This window comes from Pinus tabuliformis, chromosome 3_1 (assembly GCF_031772625.1).
Source record: "Pinus tabuliformis cultivar Carrire ecotype Pingquan chromosome 3_1, CPIR1, whole genome shotgun sequence".
NCBI classification, from domain to species: Eukaryota; Viridiplantae; Streptophyta; class Pinopsida; order Pinales; family Pinaceae; genus Pinus; species Pinus tabuliformis.
Genome location: NC_142301.1, coordinates 859,775,119 through 859,798,426, shown reverse-complemented (window position 1 = coordinate 859,798,426; position 23,308 = coordinate 859,775,119). Strand labels below are relative to the sequence as shown.

General features: G+C 36.7%; 1 protein-coding gene, 1 long non-coding RNA gene and 1 pseudogene across 8 annotated transcripts; all 3 read right to left on the bottom strand.

The window, feature by feature from the left end:
* Nucleotides 1–3,625: 3,625 nt before the first annotated feature.
* LOC149190290 (uncharacterized) lies at nucleotides 3,626–9,241 on the bottom strand (annotated as a pseudogene).
* LOC149190289 (uncharacterized) lies at nucleotides 5,620–14,839 on the bottom strand. 2 transcript variants are annotated; one of them, XM_089412092.1, is made up of 3 exons: nucleotides 14,583–14,839; nucleotides 14,286–14,367; nucleotides 5,620–6,186 (listed from the first exon to the last, which is right to left on the bottom strand). In XM_089412092.1, exon 3 carries the CDS (start codon nucleotides 6,037–6,039, stop codon nucleotides 5,623–5,625), a length of 417 nt encoding a protein of 138 aa, XP_089268218.1. In that variant the 5' UTR covers nucleotides 6,040–6,186; nucleotides 14,286–14,367; nucleotides 14,583–14,839; the 3' UTR covers nucleotides 5,620–5,622. The 2 variants fall into 2 exon arrangements, with proteins under 2 accessions (XP_089268218.1, XP_089268219.1); XM_089412093.1 differs by lacking the exons at nucleotides 14,286–14,367; nucleotides 14,583–14,839 and adding an exon at nucleotides 6,395–6,542.
* A 587-nt stretch (nucleotides 14,840–15,426) lies between these two features.
* LOC149190288 (uncharacterized) lies at nucleotides 15,427–23,308 on the bottom strand. Of its 6 annotated transcripts, XR_016256475.1 has the most exons (9): nucleotides 22,019–23,306; nucleotides 21,815–21,902; nucleotides 21,367–21,617; nucleotides 21,067–21,160; nucleotides 20,544–20,886; nucleotides 20,335–20,430; nucleotides 15,912–15,988; nucleotides 15,691–15,773; nucleotides 15,427–15,597 (listed from the first exon to the last, which is right to left on the bottom strand). It is a non-coding gene; the product is annotated as an uncharacterized LOC149190288 (long non-coding RNA). The 6 variants fall into 6 exon arrangements; XR_016256474.1 differs by having other exon boundaries at nucleotides 21,367–21,902; nucleotides 22,019–23,308; XR_016256476.1 differs by having other exon boundaries at nucleotides 21,367–22,447; nucleotides 22,607–23,308.

Sequence of the window (23,308 nt, the reverse complement as noted above, 5' to 3'; positions counted from 1 at the left end):
GTCCGCCACGTGTCGCTCATCGGACGGCCGTATCGGGCAGCCCACAGTCCGCCACTTGGCGCTCATCGGACGGCCGTATCGGGTGGCCCACAGTCCGCCACTTGGCGCCCACTGGGATGCCCGGCGTTTTGTTTTTCACGGCTTTGACCGACGTTTACTGTTCGGATCAAACAGCCTGCAAAGATGCAGAATATTGAAAGGGGTTGTGGCGATATGAATGTGCACAGAGACGTGAAGGCGAGTAATGTGCTGCTGGATGCAAAGCTCGACAGCCAATACACAGAGACTTCGGCTTCGTTTACCTGTAGAAGCACAGGAAGAATCCTCAGACGACCAACCTTCAGAGTACCCCGTCCTTAGCTCAAGCGCGCCGGAAAGGCGACTACAAACCCCCAGCGTTCACAAGCTACGATGCTCTACTTCTAAGTCACCCGTGGAAGGAGGCCCATTGAGCCCAATTGGTGTTCGGAAGCACTTGTTTTGTTCTAGGGGATTTGAAGTGGCGGGAACATTTTGGAGCGACTTCGTAGCTGTTTAATTAAATTTACTGTTATTTTTTAGGAATATCTTCTCACCATTTTAATAACAAGAATTTTAGAATAATTATTAATATTTTAAAAAGTTGAACAATTTTAAAACTTTAAATTATTAATTAAAAAAAAATAATTGAAATCTAAATTTGAAAAGATATGTAATATTTATAACATAAATAAATTTATTTTAAAATACAAGTGAGAATTCCTTTTTGAAATAAATTGGGATCAATATCATTTTCACTTAAATATAGGCATTTCTTGAATTTAGCACAGAGATTGCACATACCATATTGGTTGGTGGTGAGTTTTCAACCTTGTTACACAAGTGACCCAATTGATCTATTTCTATGATTTTAGCCCACCATGGGCATTTAACTAGCTCAATATGTTGTGCCTTTGGTTCATTCCTTTTGTACAAATTACATTGACCTAATGATATTCTAGATTGATAAGCTTACTAAAAATTCCATCCGTAAATGTAGGCATCACTTGATTTAGCACAAATATTACACCTACCATATTTGGTCATGGGTTTTTGAACCTGTGACAAGTGACCCAATTGATTTGGCTCTCTGATTTTAGCCCACCAAATTTCATCCGCCATCCATGACATCTCTAGCTATGAACACACAAATTGTGTACTTTTCATGCAGTAAGCAAGGAGAAGTTGTAATCTAGATTATTTTTTCTTTAATGTTTCGCACTGCAGCACACTGTTATGGGTTGACATTTTATATTTATTTTACAATGTCATATGATTTTTATATTTGGATAATAATTTTAAAGAAGTTAGCCGGGCATGTCAGAAGTACTCTTATATTTATTTTTATGTCATGTTTTAAATTGAAGTACTCTTATATTTATTTTTTCTTTAATGACACGTTCTGCAGCACACAGTTAGAGGCATCGGCAGGCATTCGTCAAGCGAGCTCATGATTCTTCAGTTGAAATAGTTGCTTAGATTACTGCTTTGTTATGGTTGATAAATGAAATGCCTTAAAAGTTGGCCGTGTTCATCAAGATGTAAATAGCATCATTTCTTGATGACTCGAGTTTTTCTCATTAAGATACTCGTGAGTGATAGGGTTGTACAGTTAGATATTTTTCTTATTATTTATTTTTATGTTTTGAATTTTGATAATACGTCAAGTTGTAATCAAGATTATTTTTTCTTTAATGATTCGGGCTGCAGCACACCGTTATGGGTTGACATTTTATACTTACATTTATTTTACAATCTCATCAATATCATTTTTATATTTGGATGATAATTTTGAAGAAGTTAGCAGGGCATGTCAGAAGCACTTTTATATTTATTTTTATGTTGTGTTAAATTTTGATACCAATCGTCAAGTTGTTAATATTTATTTATTTATTAAAACTAGGGTCCCAGCACACAGCTTTGAGTAAGCAATTGGGAATTTTATATTTATGTTTATTCTACATTTTTGTAGACTTGGCAAGTGAACTCTGCAGGGAAGCTGACTTGAATTTATTTTTATTGAGTGACATTGTTATTAGTTTTATCTTGTTTTTTTTAATGGTCATAAAATTTGTTATTATATAAAAGATAGCATTTGTTGCCTTTTGCATTTAGTGAAGATTTATGGAAGTCAATATAGTGTTAAACTCATGATTTTGCAATCTCGTTACTATCATTTTTATAATTTGATAATAATTTAAAGCAAGCTAGTAGGGCATGTCAGAGGTACTATACGGATAGGGAAAGTGTTCATCACTATAAATTTTAGCTTTTCCAAAACTTGTTTTATAGGTGATGATTTTTTTTAATAATTTTTTTTTTTATTTTTTTGGTTTTTAATATTTAATATATTCATCATGAGGAGAATTGGTAGACTGGGTGGTTTTTATTATAAGGAGGTTTGTGTCAATGAGACTGCCACTACATTTGCAGGTCTAATGTAATCACCCTTTAAATCATTCAGGTACACAGAAAAAAACACACTTTAAATCATTCCAATTCAAGAGACTATAACACGGTATAAATTTTCACATCTCTGCCACTGCCCGTGGAAGTGCTGAAAAGAATCTGCAGAATAATAATTTACTGTTTGCAGACGCGACAATACATGACTTCTGCAAACAATACATGACCATAAAATCAAAAGAATGAACGAATGACCGTGTACCCAAAAGCAGCATACAGTAATATATATTGTATGATCATAGATTCAAAAGAATGAACGAACGACTGTGTACCCAAAAGCAACATACAGTAATATATATTGTATGATCATAAAATCAAAAGAATGAACGAACGACTGTGTACCCAAAAGCAGCATACAGTAATAGTAATAGTAATATATTGTATTGTATAGTTATTATATGATATCATGTATGAGGGTAAGGTAATAGTAATATATTGCATTGTATAGTTACTATATGATATCATGTATGAGGGTCATACATGTAGGTCACAAAACCAAAAATTAAAACCAAAAAAATCTGTTATTATATGATATCATGTATGAGGGTTTTATACATATAGGTCACAAAACCAAAAATTAAAACCAAAAAAAATCTAACATTATCAAATGATAAAATTTAAAACTATTAAACCCGAGATTAAATAATAATAAACCCATAAAGCAGCATATAGTAATAGTAATATATTGTATTGTATAGTTATTATATGATATCATGTATGAGGGTTTTATACATGTGAGTCACAAAACCAAAAATTAAAACCAAAAAAATCTAACATTATCAAATGATAAAATTTAAAACTATTAAACCCGAGATTAAATAATAATAAACCCAGAATTCAATTTAAGTTGAAGATAGTACCAAATCTGATCAACTAGAAGTGGAACCTCTCTTTCCTCCAATTTAGTTCATTCATAATACAATTTTAAACGAATATGAAGTTGAGTTCAGGAAAGATTCATTGGTAGGCATGGTAATTGATCACCCCATAGCATTCATCTGTGATCTTTTTGAAATCACAGTTTTTATAGCCTCCAATTTAGTTCATACAATTTTAAACGAATATGAAGTTGAGTTCAAGAGGAAAGATTCATTGGTAGGCATGGCAATTGATCACCTCATAGCATTCATCTTTGATCTTTTTGAAATCACAGTTTTTATAGCAAATAAGGGGGAAATATCAGTATCTTTTATAGCAAATAAGGAAAAAACTACTCAGCTAAACCAATTGCATTATTACATGTTACATTTCTTGCTGTTAATCAATCCCTTTGTTAATACTTTGAATGTAGCGATGGTAAAGCATAATCCATTTTTTCTAATTATTGTTGCTATGATATCATACGTATGAGTCCTATATCTACTGCTGTGGAGTGACAAAATTCAGGTTTTATTTCCTCCAGCTGATGCACAACCTCATCCATATCTGGCCTTGGCCTTGCAAAAGGTGCAGGGTCCACACAATGCATAGCCAGTTGCAAAGCGTTAACTCATCTCCATAATTGGAAAAAAAATTCATCAATTCCAGGTCAAAAGCTTCATTAGTCCACTCTTCTTTCATAATGGAAGCAACCCAATCAGGAAGGTCCATCTCACTGTCTGCGGTCATGGGTTCTCGTGGTGCCTCGCCAGCCAGAAGCTCCAGCAAGACAATCCTAAAGCTGTATACATCTGTCTTGGTGGTGGCTTTCTTCAGTTTTGTGAGTTCAGGAGCCCCTGCTGTGGCAATCACATTAGAATTGGCAGCAGTTGTCATCAACCTAGACAAGCCAAAATCTGCAATCTTGGCATTCAAGTTTGCATCAAACAGGATGTTGCTGGAAGTGACATTTCCATGAATGATGTTCTCATTGATGTGTAGATAAGCAAGTCCTTGCGCTGCACGAATTGCAATTTCCATTCTGGTGTGCCAATTCAAAGGTGTCTCTGTGCCTCTTGCTGCCAAGGAGAAGAAATCATTATTTCTGAGTAATTTTGAGTGATATAAGACCCAAATCGTTTAGGGTGCATTTCCTCAGTATTGGGCCATATACCGATAAAAGGTGAACTGATTTCATTTACATAAACCACATTTTAATGTAAACCTAAGTTTATCAAACTGTGCTCTTATTTGGGTAAGAAAAATACCATGAAGGAATGCTGCAAGGTTTCCACTAGGCATGAAGTCAAATTAAGATGCCTGATCTTCCCAAGAGCATTAGCTTCTGTCTCAAATTTTCTTTGATTCTTTGCTATTCGCTCCCTCAGCTTCTTCACTGCCACTTGATTCCCGTCCTCCAAAGTAGCCTTTTACACAGTTCCATAAGTGCTCTTGCCCATTACTTCTGCAGTTGCACAAAGTCGGTCATCCGCTGTGGTATTGCTGTGAATACCAGACAACCATCTGTTGTGGCAACTACATTGGAATTGGCAGCAGTTGTCATCAACCTAGACGAGCCAAAATCTGCAATCTTGTCATTCATGATTGCATCAAGCAGGATGTTGCTGGAAGTGAGATTTCCATGAATGATGTTCTCATTGCTGCGTAGATAAGCAAGTCCTTGCCATGCACCAATTGCAATTTCCATGAATGATGTTCTCATTGCGGCGTAGATAAGCAAGTCCTCGCCATGCACCAATTGCAATTTCCATGAATAATTTTCTCATTGCTGCGTAGATAAGCAAGTCCTTGCCATGCACCAATTGCAATTTCCATGAATGATGTTCTCATTGCTGCGTAGATAAGCAAGTCCTTGCCATGCACCAATTGCAATTTCCATCCTGGTGTGCCAATTCAAAGGTGTCTTGTCTGTGAGCCTCTTGCTGCCAAGGAGAAGAAAACAGTATCAATCAGAGATTTCTGAGTAATTTTGAGTGATATAAGACCAAATTCGTTTGGGGTGCATTTCTCTGGATTGGGCCATATACCAATAAAAAGTGAACTAATTTCATTTACATAAACCACATTTTAATGCAAGCCTAAGTTTATCAAACTGTGCTCTTATTTGGGTAAGAAAAATACCATGAAGGAATGCTGCAAGATTTTCACCAGACATGAAGTCAAAGACCAAGAGTTTTTCATCTTTAGGTCCCCAGTAATAAGCTCTCAGAAGCAAGCAAATTAAGATGCCTGATCTTCCCAAGAGCATTAGCTTCTGTCTCAAATTCTCTTTGACTCTTTGTTATTCGCTCCCTCAGCTTCTTCACTGCAACTTGATTTCCCGTCCTCCAAAGTAGCCTTATACACAGTTCCATAAGTGCTCTTGCCCATTACTTCTGCAGTTGCACAAAGTAGGTCATCTGCTGTGAATACCAGACAACCATCTGCTGTGGCAATCACATTGGAATTGGAAGCAATTGTCATCAACCTAGACAAGCCAAAATCTGCAATCTTGGCATTCAATGCAATCACATTGGAATTAGCAGCAATTGTCATCAACCTAGACAAGCCAAAATCTGCAATCTTGGCATTCATGTTTGCATCAAGCAGGATGTTGCTGGAAGTGACATTTCCATGAATGATGTTCTCATTGCTGCGTAGATAAGCTAGACAAGCCAAAATCTGCAATCTTGGCATTCATGTTTGCATCAAGCAGGATGTTGCTGGAAGTGACATTTCCATGAATGATGTTCTCATTGCTGCGTAGATAAGCTAGTCCTTGCCCTGCACCAAATGCAATTTCCATCCTTGTGTGCCAATTCAAAGGTGTCTCTGAGCCTCTTGCTGCCAAGGAGAAGAAAACAAGAAAACAGTATCCATCAGAGATTCCCAAGTAATTTTGAGTGATATAAAACACAATTCGTTCGGGGTGCATTTCCTCAGGATTGGGCCATATATCAATAAAAAGTGAACTAATTTCATTTACATAAACCACATTTTAATGCAAACCTAAGTTTATCAAACTGTGCTCTTATTTGAGTAAGAAAAATACCATGAAGGAATGTTGCAAGGCTTCCACCAGGCATGAAGTCAAAGACCAAGAGTTTTTCATCTTTAGGTCTCCAGTAATAAGCTCCCAGAAGCAAGCAAATTAAGATGCCTGATCTTCCCAAGAAGCTAATTTGCCTGATCTTCCCAAGAGCATTAGCTTCTGTCTCAAATTCTCTTTGACTCTTTGCTATTCGCTCCCTCAGCTTCTTCACTGCAACTTGATTCCTGTCCTCCAAAGCAGCCTTTTACACAGTTCCATAAGTGCTCTTGCCCATTACATATGCAGTTGCACAAAGAAGGTCATCTGCTGTGAATACCAGACAACCATCAAAGTGTATAAGCTTTCCTCCTTCGACCACAGCAGCAGTGCCCTTCTCTCCCGCAGCTTTGCCAATAGATTTCCGACCCAAGAAACAGAAGAGGAGAACTAAACCAATGATCATCATCAAGCCAAGAATGCTCCCAGTAATAATTAAAATGAGCCATATAGTTTTAAGTATTCTTCCCTTCTTTCACGGTTAGTTCGATTGAGATACTGCTGGAGACCCACTTGGTGATAAGGACTGATTACAAGGGGTTGTAATATCGTATCCACACAGACCCAAATTCCCTGCAAAAGAGGTAGCATTGGATTTTCTTGCCAAGTACGATGGGGCAGGACCACGAAGCCGGTTGTCAGAGACATTGAAGCTCTTAAGATTGCTCAGCCTTACTAGAGTAGATGGAATGACGCCATTCAGCTTGTTAATTGATAAATCAAGTAATGACAGGCCAGTGATATCTCCAATGGACAGTGGAATCTGTCCAGTCGAATTGTTGTGTCTCAGACACAGGGGTTACCATTTTCTGAAGATTTCCTATTTTGCTGGGAATGGTATCGCTAATTATATTGTGACCTAAATCTAATTGGTTAAGAGAAGTAGGATTGCTGAGGTGTTCACTGAAACTTCCATTCAATCTATTATAGGATAGGTCAAGGGCTTGGAACTGTTTAAGATTGCCAAGCTCATTCGGAATGTGTCCTTGAAGTTGATTGTGACTCAGGTTAAGTTGCTGAAGCTTTCTCAGATTTGCCGGTGAGGGGGAATGCTTCCAGCAAATGCATTGTTCTCGATATTCAAGTACTGGAGCTGGTACTCCTGCTTTCCTTCACCCTGTGTATTAGGCAATGAGCTCTGGAGATCGTTATTCTGGAGGTTTCGAAATGTCAGAGAAGGATTCTGAGCCAGGTCTGCAGGAAATGATCCAGTGAGGTTGTTGATGCTCAAGTTAACTCTATATAGGTTGCTTGAACTTCCAATCCCAAGAGGAATAGCCCCACTGAATAAATTGTTACTCAGATCCAGATCTTGAAGGGAAGGAGAATTACCAATCCCTTGTGGAATGGTACCAGAGAGCTTGTTGTTAAAGAGTTACACCCGCTTAGGTTCCTCATAACAGCCAGGGAACTTGGCACTGCACCGGCTAAGACATTGTCATGCAGATTCAGCTTTCTCTGTGTAGTGAGCTAACCCACTTGCTCAGTAATACGACCTCCCAAACCCCTCCATGGAATCTGTATAGAGATCACTTGGCCATTAACACATTTGATTCCAAGCCATCCTTCAGAGCATGCTCCAATCCCACTGTCACTCCAGCTCTTCAAAACACCTCGAGGATCATCAAGGGCACGCTTGAAGGCCCCAAGAGCCTGATGATCCTGTTGTGTGACAATCATCCCATCATAATGCCATCATCCCATCATCAGATTTCCCGGTGAGGGGGAACGCTTCCAGCAAATGCATTGTTCTCGACATTCAAGTACTGGAGCTGGTACTCCTGCTTTCCTTCACCCCATGTATTAGGCAATGAGCCCTGGAGATCGTTATTCTGGAGGTTTAGAAATGTCAGAGAAGGATTCTGAGCCAGGTCTGCAGGAAATGATCCAGTGAGGTTGTTGATGCTCAAGTTAACTCTATATAGGTTGCTTGAACTTCCAATCCCAAGAGGAATAGCCCCACTAAATAAATTGTTACTCAGATCCAAAGCTTGAAGGGGAGGAGAATTACCAATCCCTCGTGGAATGGTACCAGAGAGCTTGTTGTTAAAGAGTTACACGCCCCTTAGGTTCCTCGGAACAGCCATGGAACTTGACACTGCACCGGCTAAGACATTGTCATCAAGATTCAGCTTTCTCAGTGTAGTGAGCTAACCCACTTGCTCAGTAATACGACCTCCCAAACCCCTCCATGGAATCTGTATAGAGATCACTTGGCCATTAACACATTTGATTCCAAGTCATCCTTCAGAGCATGCTCCAATCCCACTGTCATTCCAGCTCTTCTAAACACCTTGAGGATCATCAAGGGCACGCTTGAAGGCCCGAAATGCCTGATTATCCTGCTGTGTGACAATCATCCCATTATAATGCCCTGAAACACTCAGCAAGCCTGATTATCCTGCTGTGTGACAATCATCCCATCATAATGCCCTGAAACACTCGGCAAAAGTGCGAGGAACCAACATCACCAGCCTACCACCGCTAGTTTCTTCCTCTCTTTTCCCATAGTCTTCCCAAAAGAGCTTCAAGCACTATAGCTCCACTAGACCCTTCAGGGACAATATGCAAACCTACAAGCACAGATTAAGAAATTCACAGCTCCAACCTGCTTTACAAAAACAATTCAAAACAAGAGATCAGCTTTACAGCAACACCAACAATAACAGCTAATATAGTAATATGTTGTCTCTGTTAATCCCTCCATATCCAAAATAAATCAAAATGAGCAATGCATTTTCCTGTCTTCAGAAAGATATTGCTTGAGCATTAAATACATATACATTGCTTCTGCAATACCAATCTAGTCATTCTATACCAAAAATCAAAACACCATTTCTTTTAACCGAAGATTTGAAACTTCTTGGGCATGTGGATTAGGTGATTCTCAGGTTAACCCCCAAACCCATATAGCAATGCGCTGAGGATAGAACCTGGGCCAGTTGTGATAAACTCCCACGCTCTCAAATTTGGACTAGATGTGGTAAACTACAGATCTAGCCATTGATTGGTGGGTGAACGATCTTGGAATAATGTACGTTGAAAGTATTTGTCGTGTTTACATTCTTGAGATTGCCTAGAAATAGTATTGGGCAGATTTCAAGTTTCTTGAAAGATCATTGAACAAATTATTTTCAGCAACAAGGATTAAAAAATCTACGAAGTAGAACCATGACCTCATAGAGGTGAGGTGTACATTTTAGATTGGTAAAATTCAATAAATTTCAACATATTTGAAAACAAACACTGCTTTAACAACTTTACATACTGCGCACAGGCCGAATTTTCAGATTTGATACTCTGGAAAGCTTCTCTAACTAGTATAATATTGATGCTCCTCTAAGTTTCCACAAGTTTAGTAAGTATTTCAGAGTGAGATTGTTACTCCTATTAGTGATCCTGGAACCCCAGGTGTTAATGATCTTGGTGCACAACTTTCATAAGCATTAGGCACTGTTTATATTCTTTAAAGTTGCAACAATTTGGCATTATCTGAGATATATGTTCATAAGTTCACTTCAGGTGTTAATGATCTTGGTAAACAACTTTCATAAGCATTAGGCACTGTTTATATTCTTTAAAGTTGCAACAATTTGGCATTATCTGAGATATATGTTCATAAGTTCACTTTACATTCTAAGCAAGTGCATTTGTAGTTGAAGCATTATTGTCAAATGGATTGAATTGATGATGCATTAAAGTTATTGAATACTCTAATTTATTCCACTGTTGATGGGATGGTAAAAGTCAGTTAGGGAACTCTTTTTGACATCAAAATTTGTCTACAAAATGCACAAGAAAACATTGATTTTTTGCAGCTGGAGTCTCAGCTTCAGCAAGATGAGTTACAGTAGAAAAGGCATCCTTCTGAACTTGTTTTTGTTCAGAACAATCCCCTATTTGACTTTGAAACAGGATACTATCAGCAGCAACCAAGTCATCAAGTCAGTAAAGTTGAGGTTGATTTAGATCAAGTGCCCATTTTAGAAGCAGATTTGCATACAGGTGTGGAAATTCAACGTTCACTTCCCAAGCCAATCATCAGTCCTTGGAAAGAGCTTGTGCATAACAAGCACAAAATTGGTCTTGGGTATCACAAGGATGTGTCCTTTCATATTCCAGATTACTCAAAGCCCATCCAGTTCCATAGTGTTGGGTTTATTCATGACAGTTCACCTTCAGTTGTTCCAGGTTCTGGTCCTCTTCCACAGTAGCCACAACAAATTGTTAAATGTCAACATTGTGACAGAGTTGGCCATATGAAAGATCATTGTTTTGATCTTCATCCATGTGAGCACTATCATAAAACCACTCATTCTTCAAACAAATGCTTCAAAAACAAGCCTCCTGCAAGAACAAAAATTCATCTTGGATGGATCGCTTCTTGGCAATGGGCTTCAACAACCAAGAAGATATTTCAGTCATATGTCAGAACTTGTTCTAGAGTATTGAACAATCTTGCAGTTGAGTTTTCTCCATCTTCTCACCTTGTCTCTGACAGGGAGGGAGTGATGGTCATATACAAGCTTCAAAGCCACATCAAGCGAGCATGAGCCACAACTTTCCATACCATATTCAGAGTTGTAGCCAGAGACAGAGATGCCCTTGAGCATACCTTTGGTTGGTGGTTAGCCTTAAACCATCTATGCGGGGTTGAGACCTCCCTTCTTCCAAGTTGAAGGTCTCCCTCTCCAAAGCATTAGGGACACTTCCTCTAGTAGAACACTTCAGCTCTAAGTTGCATGAAGCGCCAAAATGTTTCGAAGTTTCCGAAACGGGTATGTTTAGAAACGTCACCTCCCAAAAAAGGAAACATTGGCTGAAACGTCTCATATATATATATATATATAAGTGAATAACATAATATTTTGCAAGAAAAAAGGGAATAAGACCCATAGATGACAATCTAGAAGGAAAACCAAGTCTATATTGACTCTCATATATGATTACATTATGGTCGAGTTTCGGAGCTTCAAGTACGGGTATGTCTCAAAACGTCGGGTTCCTAGAAGTTTTGTGCAACATAGCTTCAGCTTCTTGCCAGATTTGGAAGAGTTCCAGGAACTGCACTAAGTGTTCCAATGTTGGTGGTCATCTTTAAACCATCACCTTATGCCAACATTTCAGAGAGCACATTCAGCCTAATGTTGCCATACATTTTTGCACATTTTGTATTACAGCTCTCTTCTTGGACTCATACATACCCCTTCAGATTAAGGGGGGAAATGTTGGACACGTAATCCTCTAAGGGTTGGTGTGGAAGTTGAACAGTTAACGGGAGTCCAAGAGACCACTTGGAATGTGAAATCAAGGGTCACTAGACTTGTATAAATATGTATCATTGTGAATAATAATGCATTCAAGGCTGATCCTTCATATCTTTTGTCTTCGCCACTGTTGTGTTTAACAAGATCAGGTGGAGGGAAAGGGAAAATGGAGGGAGTCTGTATTTTGTTGAGTCTTATACGAGTTTTATATGGGTTGTTCCCAATTCTTATACGAGTCGTTGTGTCAATAGCCAGACGAGTCTTATACGAGTACATGCAACATTGGATAATACCATGAAACCATGACATTGTGTGAACAACAAATATTTCAACGGGTTGAAGGAAAAGATTATTTATGAGAAAAGCATGACTTACCCATCCTATCCACTACATTTACACCACCTAACCTTCTCACACTGTACAACTATAGTCGCTCACTATACAAAGTGAACAAATATATTTTAGTATGAGACCAAAAATAAAAGATATAATACACTAAATCACAAACAAATGGAATGACGAATTAACCATGCATGCCTCCCTTCTCATGACCATTGCCCACGCCCATGGAATCATTAGCCATAGAGAAAAGTAAGTGAATCATTAGCATACTAATTGATTGGTTAAAGCATTAGTATGGTTACTTGCTCCACATTTATGTTCTCATTCATGCGACAAGTTGTGTGGCCGTGTGTGTAATGAAAGTTGGATAAGTCTAGCCTTGCAATGTAGGTGGCATATCATTGTTGTATTATATTTGTCATCATTGGTCTAATTTTTTGATTCATGTGCTATAATTGTCATCATTGGTCTGATTTTTCTCATGAATCGAGGAGGAACTTTAAAGGTTGTTTTAGTACGCTAATTTATTGGGACAGCGAAGTTGATCCCTATGTTGTTGTAGCCATAGTTTTAAAACCGGTCGGCACGAATAAGAAACCGGCCAAACTGACCAATTCATTAGGCAATCAGGTCGAACCAGGCAAAAAACTCAGTTTAAGGGCTAACTTCGCCAAAAAATCACAAAAACCAGACCAAACCGGCCGGTTTTTTACGAAACCAATCGATTTATGTTCAAACCGGATGGTTCTGTCATAAACCGGATAGCTCATTACCAAGGTCGCGACGGACAGTGACAGACCCACACAAACTCTTTTTGGAAGCTTCCTGGGTGTTTTGGAGGGAAAGTAAGGGTTGTTTCCCTCCAAAAACACCCTCTCCAAGCCTTTAAAAGGAGATCACCCCCCTCATTTGTCTCACACATCTCATTTGGAGTTTTTGTGAGTTTCATTGGGAGCTTGGAGAGTGTTGAGTTTTTGCTAGAGTAGTGGAACAACAAAGATTTTGAGCTAAGTACTAGCCACCATGCCTCCAAAAGCCAAGGATATTGTATGGGCTCATTGTGATATGATTGATGGAAAAATGACCTACAAATATTGCCAAAAATCTATTGAAGGAGGGGGTATTAACAGGTTCAAGCAACACTTGGCTAGGATAGGAGGCCATGTAAAGCCATGTGGAGCACCAAATGAAGTAATAAGGCAGAATACCTTCAGAAGTTTGAGACTCAAGTCACTGAACTAGCAGAGAAGTTTGTGACTCAAGCAATTGCAAAGTTTGGGAGTAGAAACTCAACCAATTGATTTTGATCATGATGAGAAGTTTCAACTTTCAAGTGATAATGTTGATCACTAATATCATATATGTAGACTTGTAGTAGACTGTAGGCCAATGGTCCCATAGCTTGTAGCATTGATTTTGGACTTTATAGGCCATTTAGAGCCTCATTGCTTATGTATTTTGTCGATGATATGCATTGCACTGGGTGTCATTTTGATATATTCACGTTTACATGGTATATAGATGAGAAAATTTTGCATATTTTGTCTCTATTGGTTTAGAATCATGGTTTTAATTTTTAAATCTTAAGTTTTTTCATTAAAAATTAATTATTTCATGTTTTTTTTTAAATCCGGTTCATTGAGATCTGACCAGTCCCGGTTTGACCAGTTCTGGTTTGAAACCTGGTTTATTAGGTGGACCGGTCTGGTCACCGGTTCTGGTTTTTAAAACTATGGTTTTCAAAGATCTGAATTGTCAATATTATATTTCCGTTGTAATAAAAGTAATTTTCAGATCTGTGTATTAAGATAGAACTTTCCCTAAGGGGCTCCGGAATAGTGTACATGTAGTATTGGGCAGATTCCAAGTTTCTTGAAAGTCCATTGAACAAATTTGTTTCAGCACCAAGGATTAAAAATTTTAGACATATTTGAAAATGAACACTGCTTTAACAAGTTTACATGGTAATTTTCAACCTCAAACAATTAACCAAATGATAATACTCACGGATCATCATGGATTTATCAACATTATAGCAATGACAACGATGAATAATAGACCCTGGAAATGTGAACCCCAATTAATTTTTTTTTTAATCAAAGTTCTAGGAGAAGCAATAATATCACACCCACTAACAAGATGATATACCATGAAACCATGACAAAAGGATAAATCATTGTGCGAAAAACAGATATTTCAATGGGTTGAAGAAAAAGATTAATTATTAAGAGGAAAGCATGACTTACCCATCCTCTCTACTACATTTGCAAAGTGTATAAACTATCTTCACCACCTGACCACCTTACATTGTACAGCTGTAATCACACACTATACAAAGTAAACAAATATATTTTAGTATGAGACCAAAAATAAAAGATATAATAAACTAAATAACAAATAAATGGAATGAAAAATTAACAATGCATGCTTCCTTTCCCCTGACCATTGCCCACTCCCATCGAATCATTAGCCATAGAGAAAAGTGAATTGCATGGCACATAGGATAAATCACCTTCATGTATGAACAATAACACCCATCTCACCTTGTTCATCTCTTTCAGCTTCTCCACGTACCACTTTCCTTTCTCACCCAACAAACCAAACCAATACCAAACAACCACAAATTATTAAAAAAATAATAATAAAAAAAATAAAAAATAAAAAATATTTGCAAAACCAAAAAAAACAGGTATAACACAACAAATAAAACAAAGCATGGCCATGCTCAAATTCAACAAAGAAAAACAACAAACAATAACAAAAAAATGAAATGCAAACATCATCTCTCTGTACATCATTCTTCTTGCAATATGGTCCCCTCCTGTGGAAAAAAAAAATAGGCAGAAACAGGTTAAAATAAATAGAGGAATAGCAATGGTAAGCATATTTCCAAACGAAAAATTATTTATAATATGAAACATTCGTCCACTGGATGTTTTTTAAAGATGGGCAATGCATCTTCTATTTCACTTACTCATGCTCACATAGGTGGGACATCTGTAGTAGACACATAATAAAATATTAGAATTGTAATACAAGTTAAATTAAAAAGTTGAAGGTAATAATTATTCATGATATAAAACATACCTCCATTAGAATTGGTTTTATAAAAAAATGAGAGTCCATTTTGTCTTTCACTTAATTCTGCTCATCAGAATAGGCCATCTGCAATAGATACATAGTAAAATATCAAAATTGTAATACAAGATGAACTAGGGGGTTGAAGGCATGAACTTCTAATCAACTTGCTTCGAGTCACATTTATATTCTTTGCTATATTTGAGATGATAAAATTTTTCTAAAATCAATCTACTATTTTTAGAGTCAATACAACCAATGTTTTCATTAAAAAAAAAAAAAAAAAAAGGTTCATTTATTAACTTGGAATGTGTGGGGCGCTAGGGAATGTTGCCACCTGCCACACGAAGAGGTTGCAATCCATCATTTTCGAAATGCATTCAGGTAAATTGAATGATGCTTTGTTCGCCTTTCTACTGATTTGCATTGTCTAAGGGGCCTTCTCCTCTCAAACTTCTTAGACTCTACAACTATCACTCACTGCACAAAGCAAATTTATATATGAGACCACGAATAAACCACAGTAGCAATTAAATAACAGAAAAAAAAGACAGATGAATTAATGACACATACCTCCTTGCTCTTGGTCATTGCCAGCTCCTATAGAATAACTTCATTTCCTTGGTCATTGCCAACTCTTATAGAATCATCATACACTGATAAGATTATTGCAACAACAACCATGAGCACTAATCTATGAAGAAAAAAGGTGGACAGAATTGGGTTATAATACACAGGAATAATAATGGCAAAAATATCTCAAAACTAGCAATCATTCATAATAGAAAACATACCTCCCTTAGAGTTTGTTTTACACAGATGCATAGTCCATTTTGTATTTCATTTACTCAGGTTCACCAAAATAGGCCATCTACAATAGATACATAACAAAACATTAGAATTTTAATACAAGTTAAACTCGACAATCCAAGGCAATAATTATTTATAACAGAAAACATACTTCCCTCGAGGATAAAAATGGAGATTGCATTTCAAATTTCATTTACACTTGAAGTGGTAGTCAGCACATTTGTGATGGTTTGACATCTTTTTCCGAGGCACACTTGTTGAAGAGGATGTGTTCTTATTATCAATGTTGCGAACATTGGCATCGGGATAAAATTGGCAAGGGTCTTGAAAACCAAAAAATCGTAAAAATTGGGAAAATATCGATAAAAATCGGCAAAATTATCGGCTAGGACAAAAAAATCGTGATTACGAGATAAAATCGGGATGTCATCGAGATGTTCGCAACACTGCTTATTACACATGCATTAACCCCCTTGGACGAGGGATTTATGCTCTTAGAGCTTGCAGACAAAGGCACTAATTGCATCGGAGCCATCTAGCACATCCGTCAAGAAGGACTGCTTGAAGTGAGGAGCCATTGATTGGTGGGTGCACCATCTTGGAGGACCAACACACATGGACAACAAGACAACTTGAGAAGTGCTCCATTGGGGGTTTCGATAGTTGAATTAGCCTACTTAGTTCCATGTTTTGGTGTCGGGGGTTTCGATAGTTGAATTAGCCTACTTAGTTCCATGTTTTGGTGTCGGGGGTTTCGATAGTTGAATTAGCCTACTTAGTTCCATGTTTTGGCGTTGGGGGGTTTCGATAGTTGAATTAGCCTATTTAGTTCCATGTTTTGGTGTTGGCATTCCTCCCCTTACTGCTTACTCCATATAAAAATAGGGCTATCTCTTTACGAAGCCCAACTACTTTGCATCTTAAAGATGGATGGTTAGGGAAATGCTAACTACTTGGGGAATTTAGAAGATTATATTACTTTTTTTTAAGCAAGAATACTACTGCAAGGGTCCTTGGCTTGTGAGATGCAAGCGGGGAGTATTATAGCTTGTGGGATGCAAGTGTGTAAATCTTATTTAAAGGTTTGTGTGATACTAGTGGAAGATCTTGGGATTTCAGATCTGTGTATTCTTATCAATGTTATCATGACAGGACCAAATCAGTCTAAACTGGTTGGTCCAACCATTTTGAAGCAAAAATCTGTTTGGACCAGTAACTTGAATTGTTTTTGGCCGGTTCAGTATGGTAAAGTCGCGTAGAATGCAACAAGTGGAGCTTGTTTTGCATTTTGTCATTTTTGTCTTAGTTGGGCACTAGCCCACAATAGGTGTCCAATATTCAAGCCTATGGCTTTACTATTGATATGCAATTCATGGTAATGTTAAATTCTTAAAGTAAAAGGATGAAAATGAGAGACTTCAAAATTTGAATACTATGTGTTTTTGGTTGACCGGTTTTTTGGTCTAGTTTTTTTACCGGTTTCGGTCCAATTCTGACTAGTTCCCGATCCTGGGGGTTTACCGATTCAATAATCGGTCTGGTTCTAATAACATTGATTCAGATAATATTTACTTAAGGGCCTCTAAAATAATGTATGTGGAAAGTCTTTGTCGTGTTTGCATTTTTGAGTTTGCCTAGAAATAGTGTTGGGTAGATTTCAAGCTTCTTGAAAGTCCATTGAACAAATTAGTTTCAGCACCAGATAAAAGAATCTACAAAGTAGATTCATGACCTCATAGAGGTGAAGCGTATATTTCAAATTGGGAAAATTCAAGAAATTTCGACATATTTGAAAATGAACACTACTTTAACATGGTAATTTTCAACCTCAACGAATTAACCAGATCATAATACTTGGAATCGTCATGGATCCAACAACGTTATAGCAATGACAACCATGCACAATAAGCCCTAAAGATGTGAACCCCAATATAATTTTTTTTAATCAAAGTTTCGGGAGAAACTCAAATATCACACCCATTAACAAGATAAACCAAAAAAAAAACCCATGAAACCACTGACGAGGATAAACCCTTTCGTGAACAACAAATCTTTCAACAAGGTTGAATGAAAAAATTATTTATTAAAAGAAAAAATGACTTATCCATCCTCTCTGCTACATTTGTAGAGTGTATAAATATCTTCACCACATGACCTTTTTACACTGTACAACTATATTCGCTCACTATACAAATGTTATCAGAACTGGACCGATCATTGAACCGGTAAACCCCTCAGACCAGGAACCGGTCAAAACCGGACCAAAACTAGTCAAAAAACCGGACCAAAATATCGATCAACCAAAAACACAAAATATTCAAATTTTAAAGAAAACCACATGTATTCATGTGCATCCATATTAATTCAAACCATTTATACACAAATAAGCCAAATTTCTCGTTTATAGAGCATGTAAAAGTTCTCATTTATAGAGCATGTAAGGGTGCACATAACCATAATATGACCGAGTGCAATCCATCTTGAACTGAAAATACATCAAAAAACAAGACCTAGATGGCCTCTAGCATCCAAAAAAATCATGCTACAACAAATACCTACATATCATCAAAATCTTTGCCTATATTGGGATCTTTGTCATCAATATCACCCTTTGAGCATTTAACATCAGAAATAACAAAAACAAAAAAAACAAAAACTTAGCATGTCAGTTCAAGATTTTGCTTGAGTAATGGGTACATTTTTAGTAGGATCACGATCGAGAAGTTCAATAATCAATGCCTCTAACATCAAGGTACATAGAGAGATTGGTGCTCTTGATTAAATGCTATGTCAATACCCTCATACATGATAGAATTCAATGGAAACGATGCAATCCCCACACTCTTGAAATCCTGAAAAACTGTTAATTCCACTGGATTTTGAGTGAGATCTAAAATTCTACTTTCTCCATGTAAAATCCAATGAGGTCAAAACCACTCTCAAACATCCTAAGTCATTTCATGGTAATGTTTAAAATTTAAGTAAAAGGACGAAAATGACAGATAACGGGGCCATAGGCTTGAATATTGGGCACCTATTGTGGGCTAGTGCCTAGCTAAGATAAAAAGTAAAAGAAAAAAAAGCAAAACAGGCCCCACTTGTTGCATTCTACATGGCTTTACTGTACCAAACCAGCCAAAAATGGATCAAGTCACCGTTGAAACCAGTTTTTGCTGAAAAAACGGTCAGACCGGTCTGAACTGGCTGGTGCAGTCCTAATAACACTGGTACTAGCACATATTTCAAGGGCAGTAATTGCAGACTGAAGATGCACAATTTTTTGAGTGATTCAAGCACAAAATCGAGAAGTTGCAGCGCTGGTATTGTGTTGTCAGAGCAGCAAATTTCAAGCACAAAATCGAGAAATTGTAGAGCTGGTATTGTGTTGTCAGAGCAGCAAATTTCAAGCACAAAAATCGAGGTACTGCTTCACAAATTTTGAGAAGTTATGGGCATCATTTTGAGGGTTTAATAGAGCTGTTAGAGCTGCTACAACAGCACATAAATAAAGTTTGGGCAGAAAATTGAGTGGTTATCTGGCACTAGATTTGAGGGGACTGATAGCAGCATTTATTGTTGCCAAACTATACCGAACTTGGCTAAACTTTCTTAGCAAGATGGCACAAAAATCGAGGGGTATCTTTAACACAATTTCCAAGAAATTTTGGGCAAGAATTTAGGGAGATAAGTCCACTATGCTTACTGTCATTAAATGTTGTAATAATTTCCTTGAAAGTAATAAAAATCTCTCTCTACTCACTTGTTTTCCCTCCAGGGTTTTTCCAGTCTTTGGACCAAAAATCACTCTGTTAAATTGTGGGTGAGCTTGTGTTATTCTCAACAAATATTTTAAGCAGAGTGGGCTTATGTGTTTCATGTTTTTTTGAATATATTCATGTTTAAAAATAGCAGCATAAAACCATGAAGGGTTGGGCATTGAACTTATGTGATTTCTAAAACCTGAAACCAGGTTAGGCCTACAAATTTCTACAATTTGCAGATGGCACATTGTCTTTAGTTACAAACTTACAACATGATATGGCCCATCGTATATTGTATATTGTTCACTAGAAAATGATCATTTGCAAATGATCACATGCATTCACTTGAAGATTGTCCATTTGGGAGGTTGAGAGACTTACACATCCATGCATGTGAAGGAGGTTTAAAATGCACATCTTCTCATGGGGTGAGTTGTCCACATATCTCTTGTCCATTTTGATTAAATAACTCTTATAGAGGGGCACAATTGAAGATGAAGTTGTTAATACTATTTAGGATATTTGACTTGGTTTATAGCATCAAACCAAGGAGGCCATGCTCCGAAATGAAAAAACAAAAATCGATAGTAATGGAAAAACAAAAACAAAAGAATAAACTCACCCAATATCACAAAAGATAACTCACCCTCTATGTCATTGTCTCCACATTTGCTATAGTGCCCCCACATCTCTCTCACACAATGATATTCAGCCATTTCATCAGTGCTCCACCTTCTTTAACCTACATTGCATTTAAATTTAAACAAATGAGATAATTATGAAGCAACAAATGAGTTAAATTAAAACAAGGATAAAATTATATAATAGTAAACAAGTAAATTCCTTAATACATACCTCCATTGCCTTTGCCCACTACACTCTTGGAACTAAACCCACAACATAAGTTGTAATGACTTGTTTCACCGTATCCCCCTCACCCCAATTCCAAAAGAAAAGAATGAATTTAAGAAAAATAGAAAAAGGGCACATAAAAAGAACATATATATATATGTATATCAAAAAATCAGCATGGCCATGCTCACAAATGTGAAAGGAAAAAAAAATTAAGAGTAGAAAAAAAATCACAACTATCGCAAAAAACAACAAAACTAACAAAAAGAAAACACGAAAAGAGAAACAACAAATAGAGACACCTATCCGCAACCCGAATATGCGTCGATGGCCAGCCAAGGACACCCTGCAAAAAATATCAACATATCTTATGAGAAATATTAATTAGAGACCAACAATATTATGAGTAACCTTATGCACAAGAAATCAAACCTAAAGCATTAAGAGGGAGGAGGATTGTTGTATTTGAAATGAGAAGGCTTTTGTAACAAGTCGTACAAAAAATTTGCACAAAAAAGGGACTCACCTCTACCTTTGTCTTTACCTTTACACTCTACTACAATCTCTTTCTCGGAAAGATATTTTAATAGTTTCATTAGTGATCCTTCATATTCCATTGTCTGCATTGCATTGCACTCAATAAGACATTATGAAAAATACTAGATACACACAAAATGTTGTGAGATCTTATGAATAACCTCATGCACTAAAAAGTACATCTTTTGCAAAAACTAAAAATCATAAACCCTAAGAAGATAAAGAGGGGTGATCATTTATAGGTAAATAGTGGATCATATATGGGTATTTGCACCAAAAGGAAACTCACATGTACTTGTGCCTCTGCTTTCACAGTTTACTACAACGTCTTGCTCATAAATACATTTCAACACTTTAGTTAGTGATTCTCCACATTACATTACCTACATTACAATGTGGTCAATGATTAGATATATGACAAATAATGTAAGATGCCTTGAATTTAAATACACAAAGATGGAACCATACATATGACCTCAATCTTCCTCTTCACCCACTATGCTTGTATAGACATGGGTTGTTAGCACCTGCTTTAATTTCCTGGACAATGTACCAAACAAACACTTACATATATTATGAGCAATGATAAATCAAAACAAAAAGTCTTATGAGTAATATTTTCCAAAAGTACATCTTTTGTAATTTGACCAAAAAATCATAACTCCTCAACAAGGAAGAGGAAAGAAAGGCATTGTGAAATGAGAAGATATCCATGTCAAAACCAAAAAAGAATGCACCTTTTTCCTTTGTTCTCCTACACATTAGCGACTCTCCCATACAAAAACATACATTTTTGTAGTTTCTTCGATACTCCACCACCTTCCTCTACCCACATTTGCATACCACACATTATATACATAAAACTCAAATAATATAATAAGCATCTATTTAATCATGAGTCTTGCAACAAAATATAATTTACCCTTTATCTTTTCTTATACCTTTTCTATAGTTATCACATCTCTCTCACACAAAGAAAATAATAATTCTATCAATGTTCCTTCACCCTTGTTAATTTGCACTGCATCTACATTTCAACAAACACACATGATATAATGATGAAGCAACAAATTACTTAAATAAAAATGGACATAGAGCCATATAATTATGTAGTAACAAACAAGTCCATCCCCATACATACCTTGTTTGCCTTTATGCATAAAGAAACAAATTATCCCATACATACCTCCTTTGCCTTTGCCCATTACACTTGTTTTGCAACAAAATAAACTCACCCTCTATCTTTGCTTATACCTTTTCTATGGTGCCTCACATCTCTCTTGAGCAAAGATAATAGTAATTTCTCTAGTGAGCAAAGATAATAGTAATTTCTCTAGTGTTCCTTCACCTTTTCTTAATGTGCACTGCATCTACATTTCAAAAAACCCACATAATATAGTGATGAAGCAACAAACGAGTTAAATAAAAGTGGACATAAAACCATATAATTATGTAGAAACAAACAAGGTCGTCCCCATACATGCTTTGCTTTTCATTATGCATTAAGAAGCAAATTCCACCATACATACCTCCTTCACCTTGCCCATTACATTTGTGCACTCTAGATTATCCCTAAACCCACACCATTGAACCCAAAAGAAGATGTGAACAAAAGAAAAATAGATTTAAAAAACACACACAAAAGATAAAAAGATCAAACCATAAATTAGCATGGCCATGCTCATAAGTACAAAAAATTAGCAGCCACAAAAACAAAATAGAACAAAAAGAATAGAAAAAAATACAACCAACAATACAAAGAAAAGGCAAAGGAAAAGGACAAATACAAAGAAAAGGCAAGAAAGAGGACAAATAAGAAATAGACTTTGCACTATAGCTACAAAAAGCACCCATGGCCAACCAAAGCCACCCTGCACATCAAAAAATAAACAAGCATTAAATAGAGATTAGAAAATATTATGAGAAATATGAAACATATCAAATATTATGGGAAATAAGAAAGAAATAACAAAATATCTTATGAGTAATCTTAATGGAGACTAAAAATCTTATGGGTAATCATATTTAATAGAAATACATCATATGCAAACACCAAAAACCATAAACGTTAAATAAATAAGGAGGGAGGAGATCTAGAATATTTGCAACAAGAAAGATTACATAGCAGATCATACAGGGATTCTGCATCAAAAGAAAATTGACCTCAATGTTTGCCTCTACACTGCTACAATGTCTCTCATGAAAATATTTAAGTAGTTTCATCATGAATC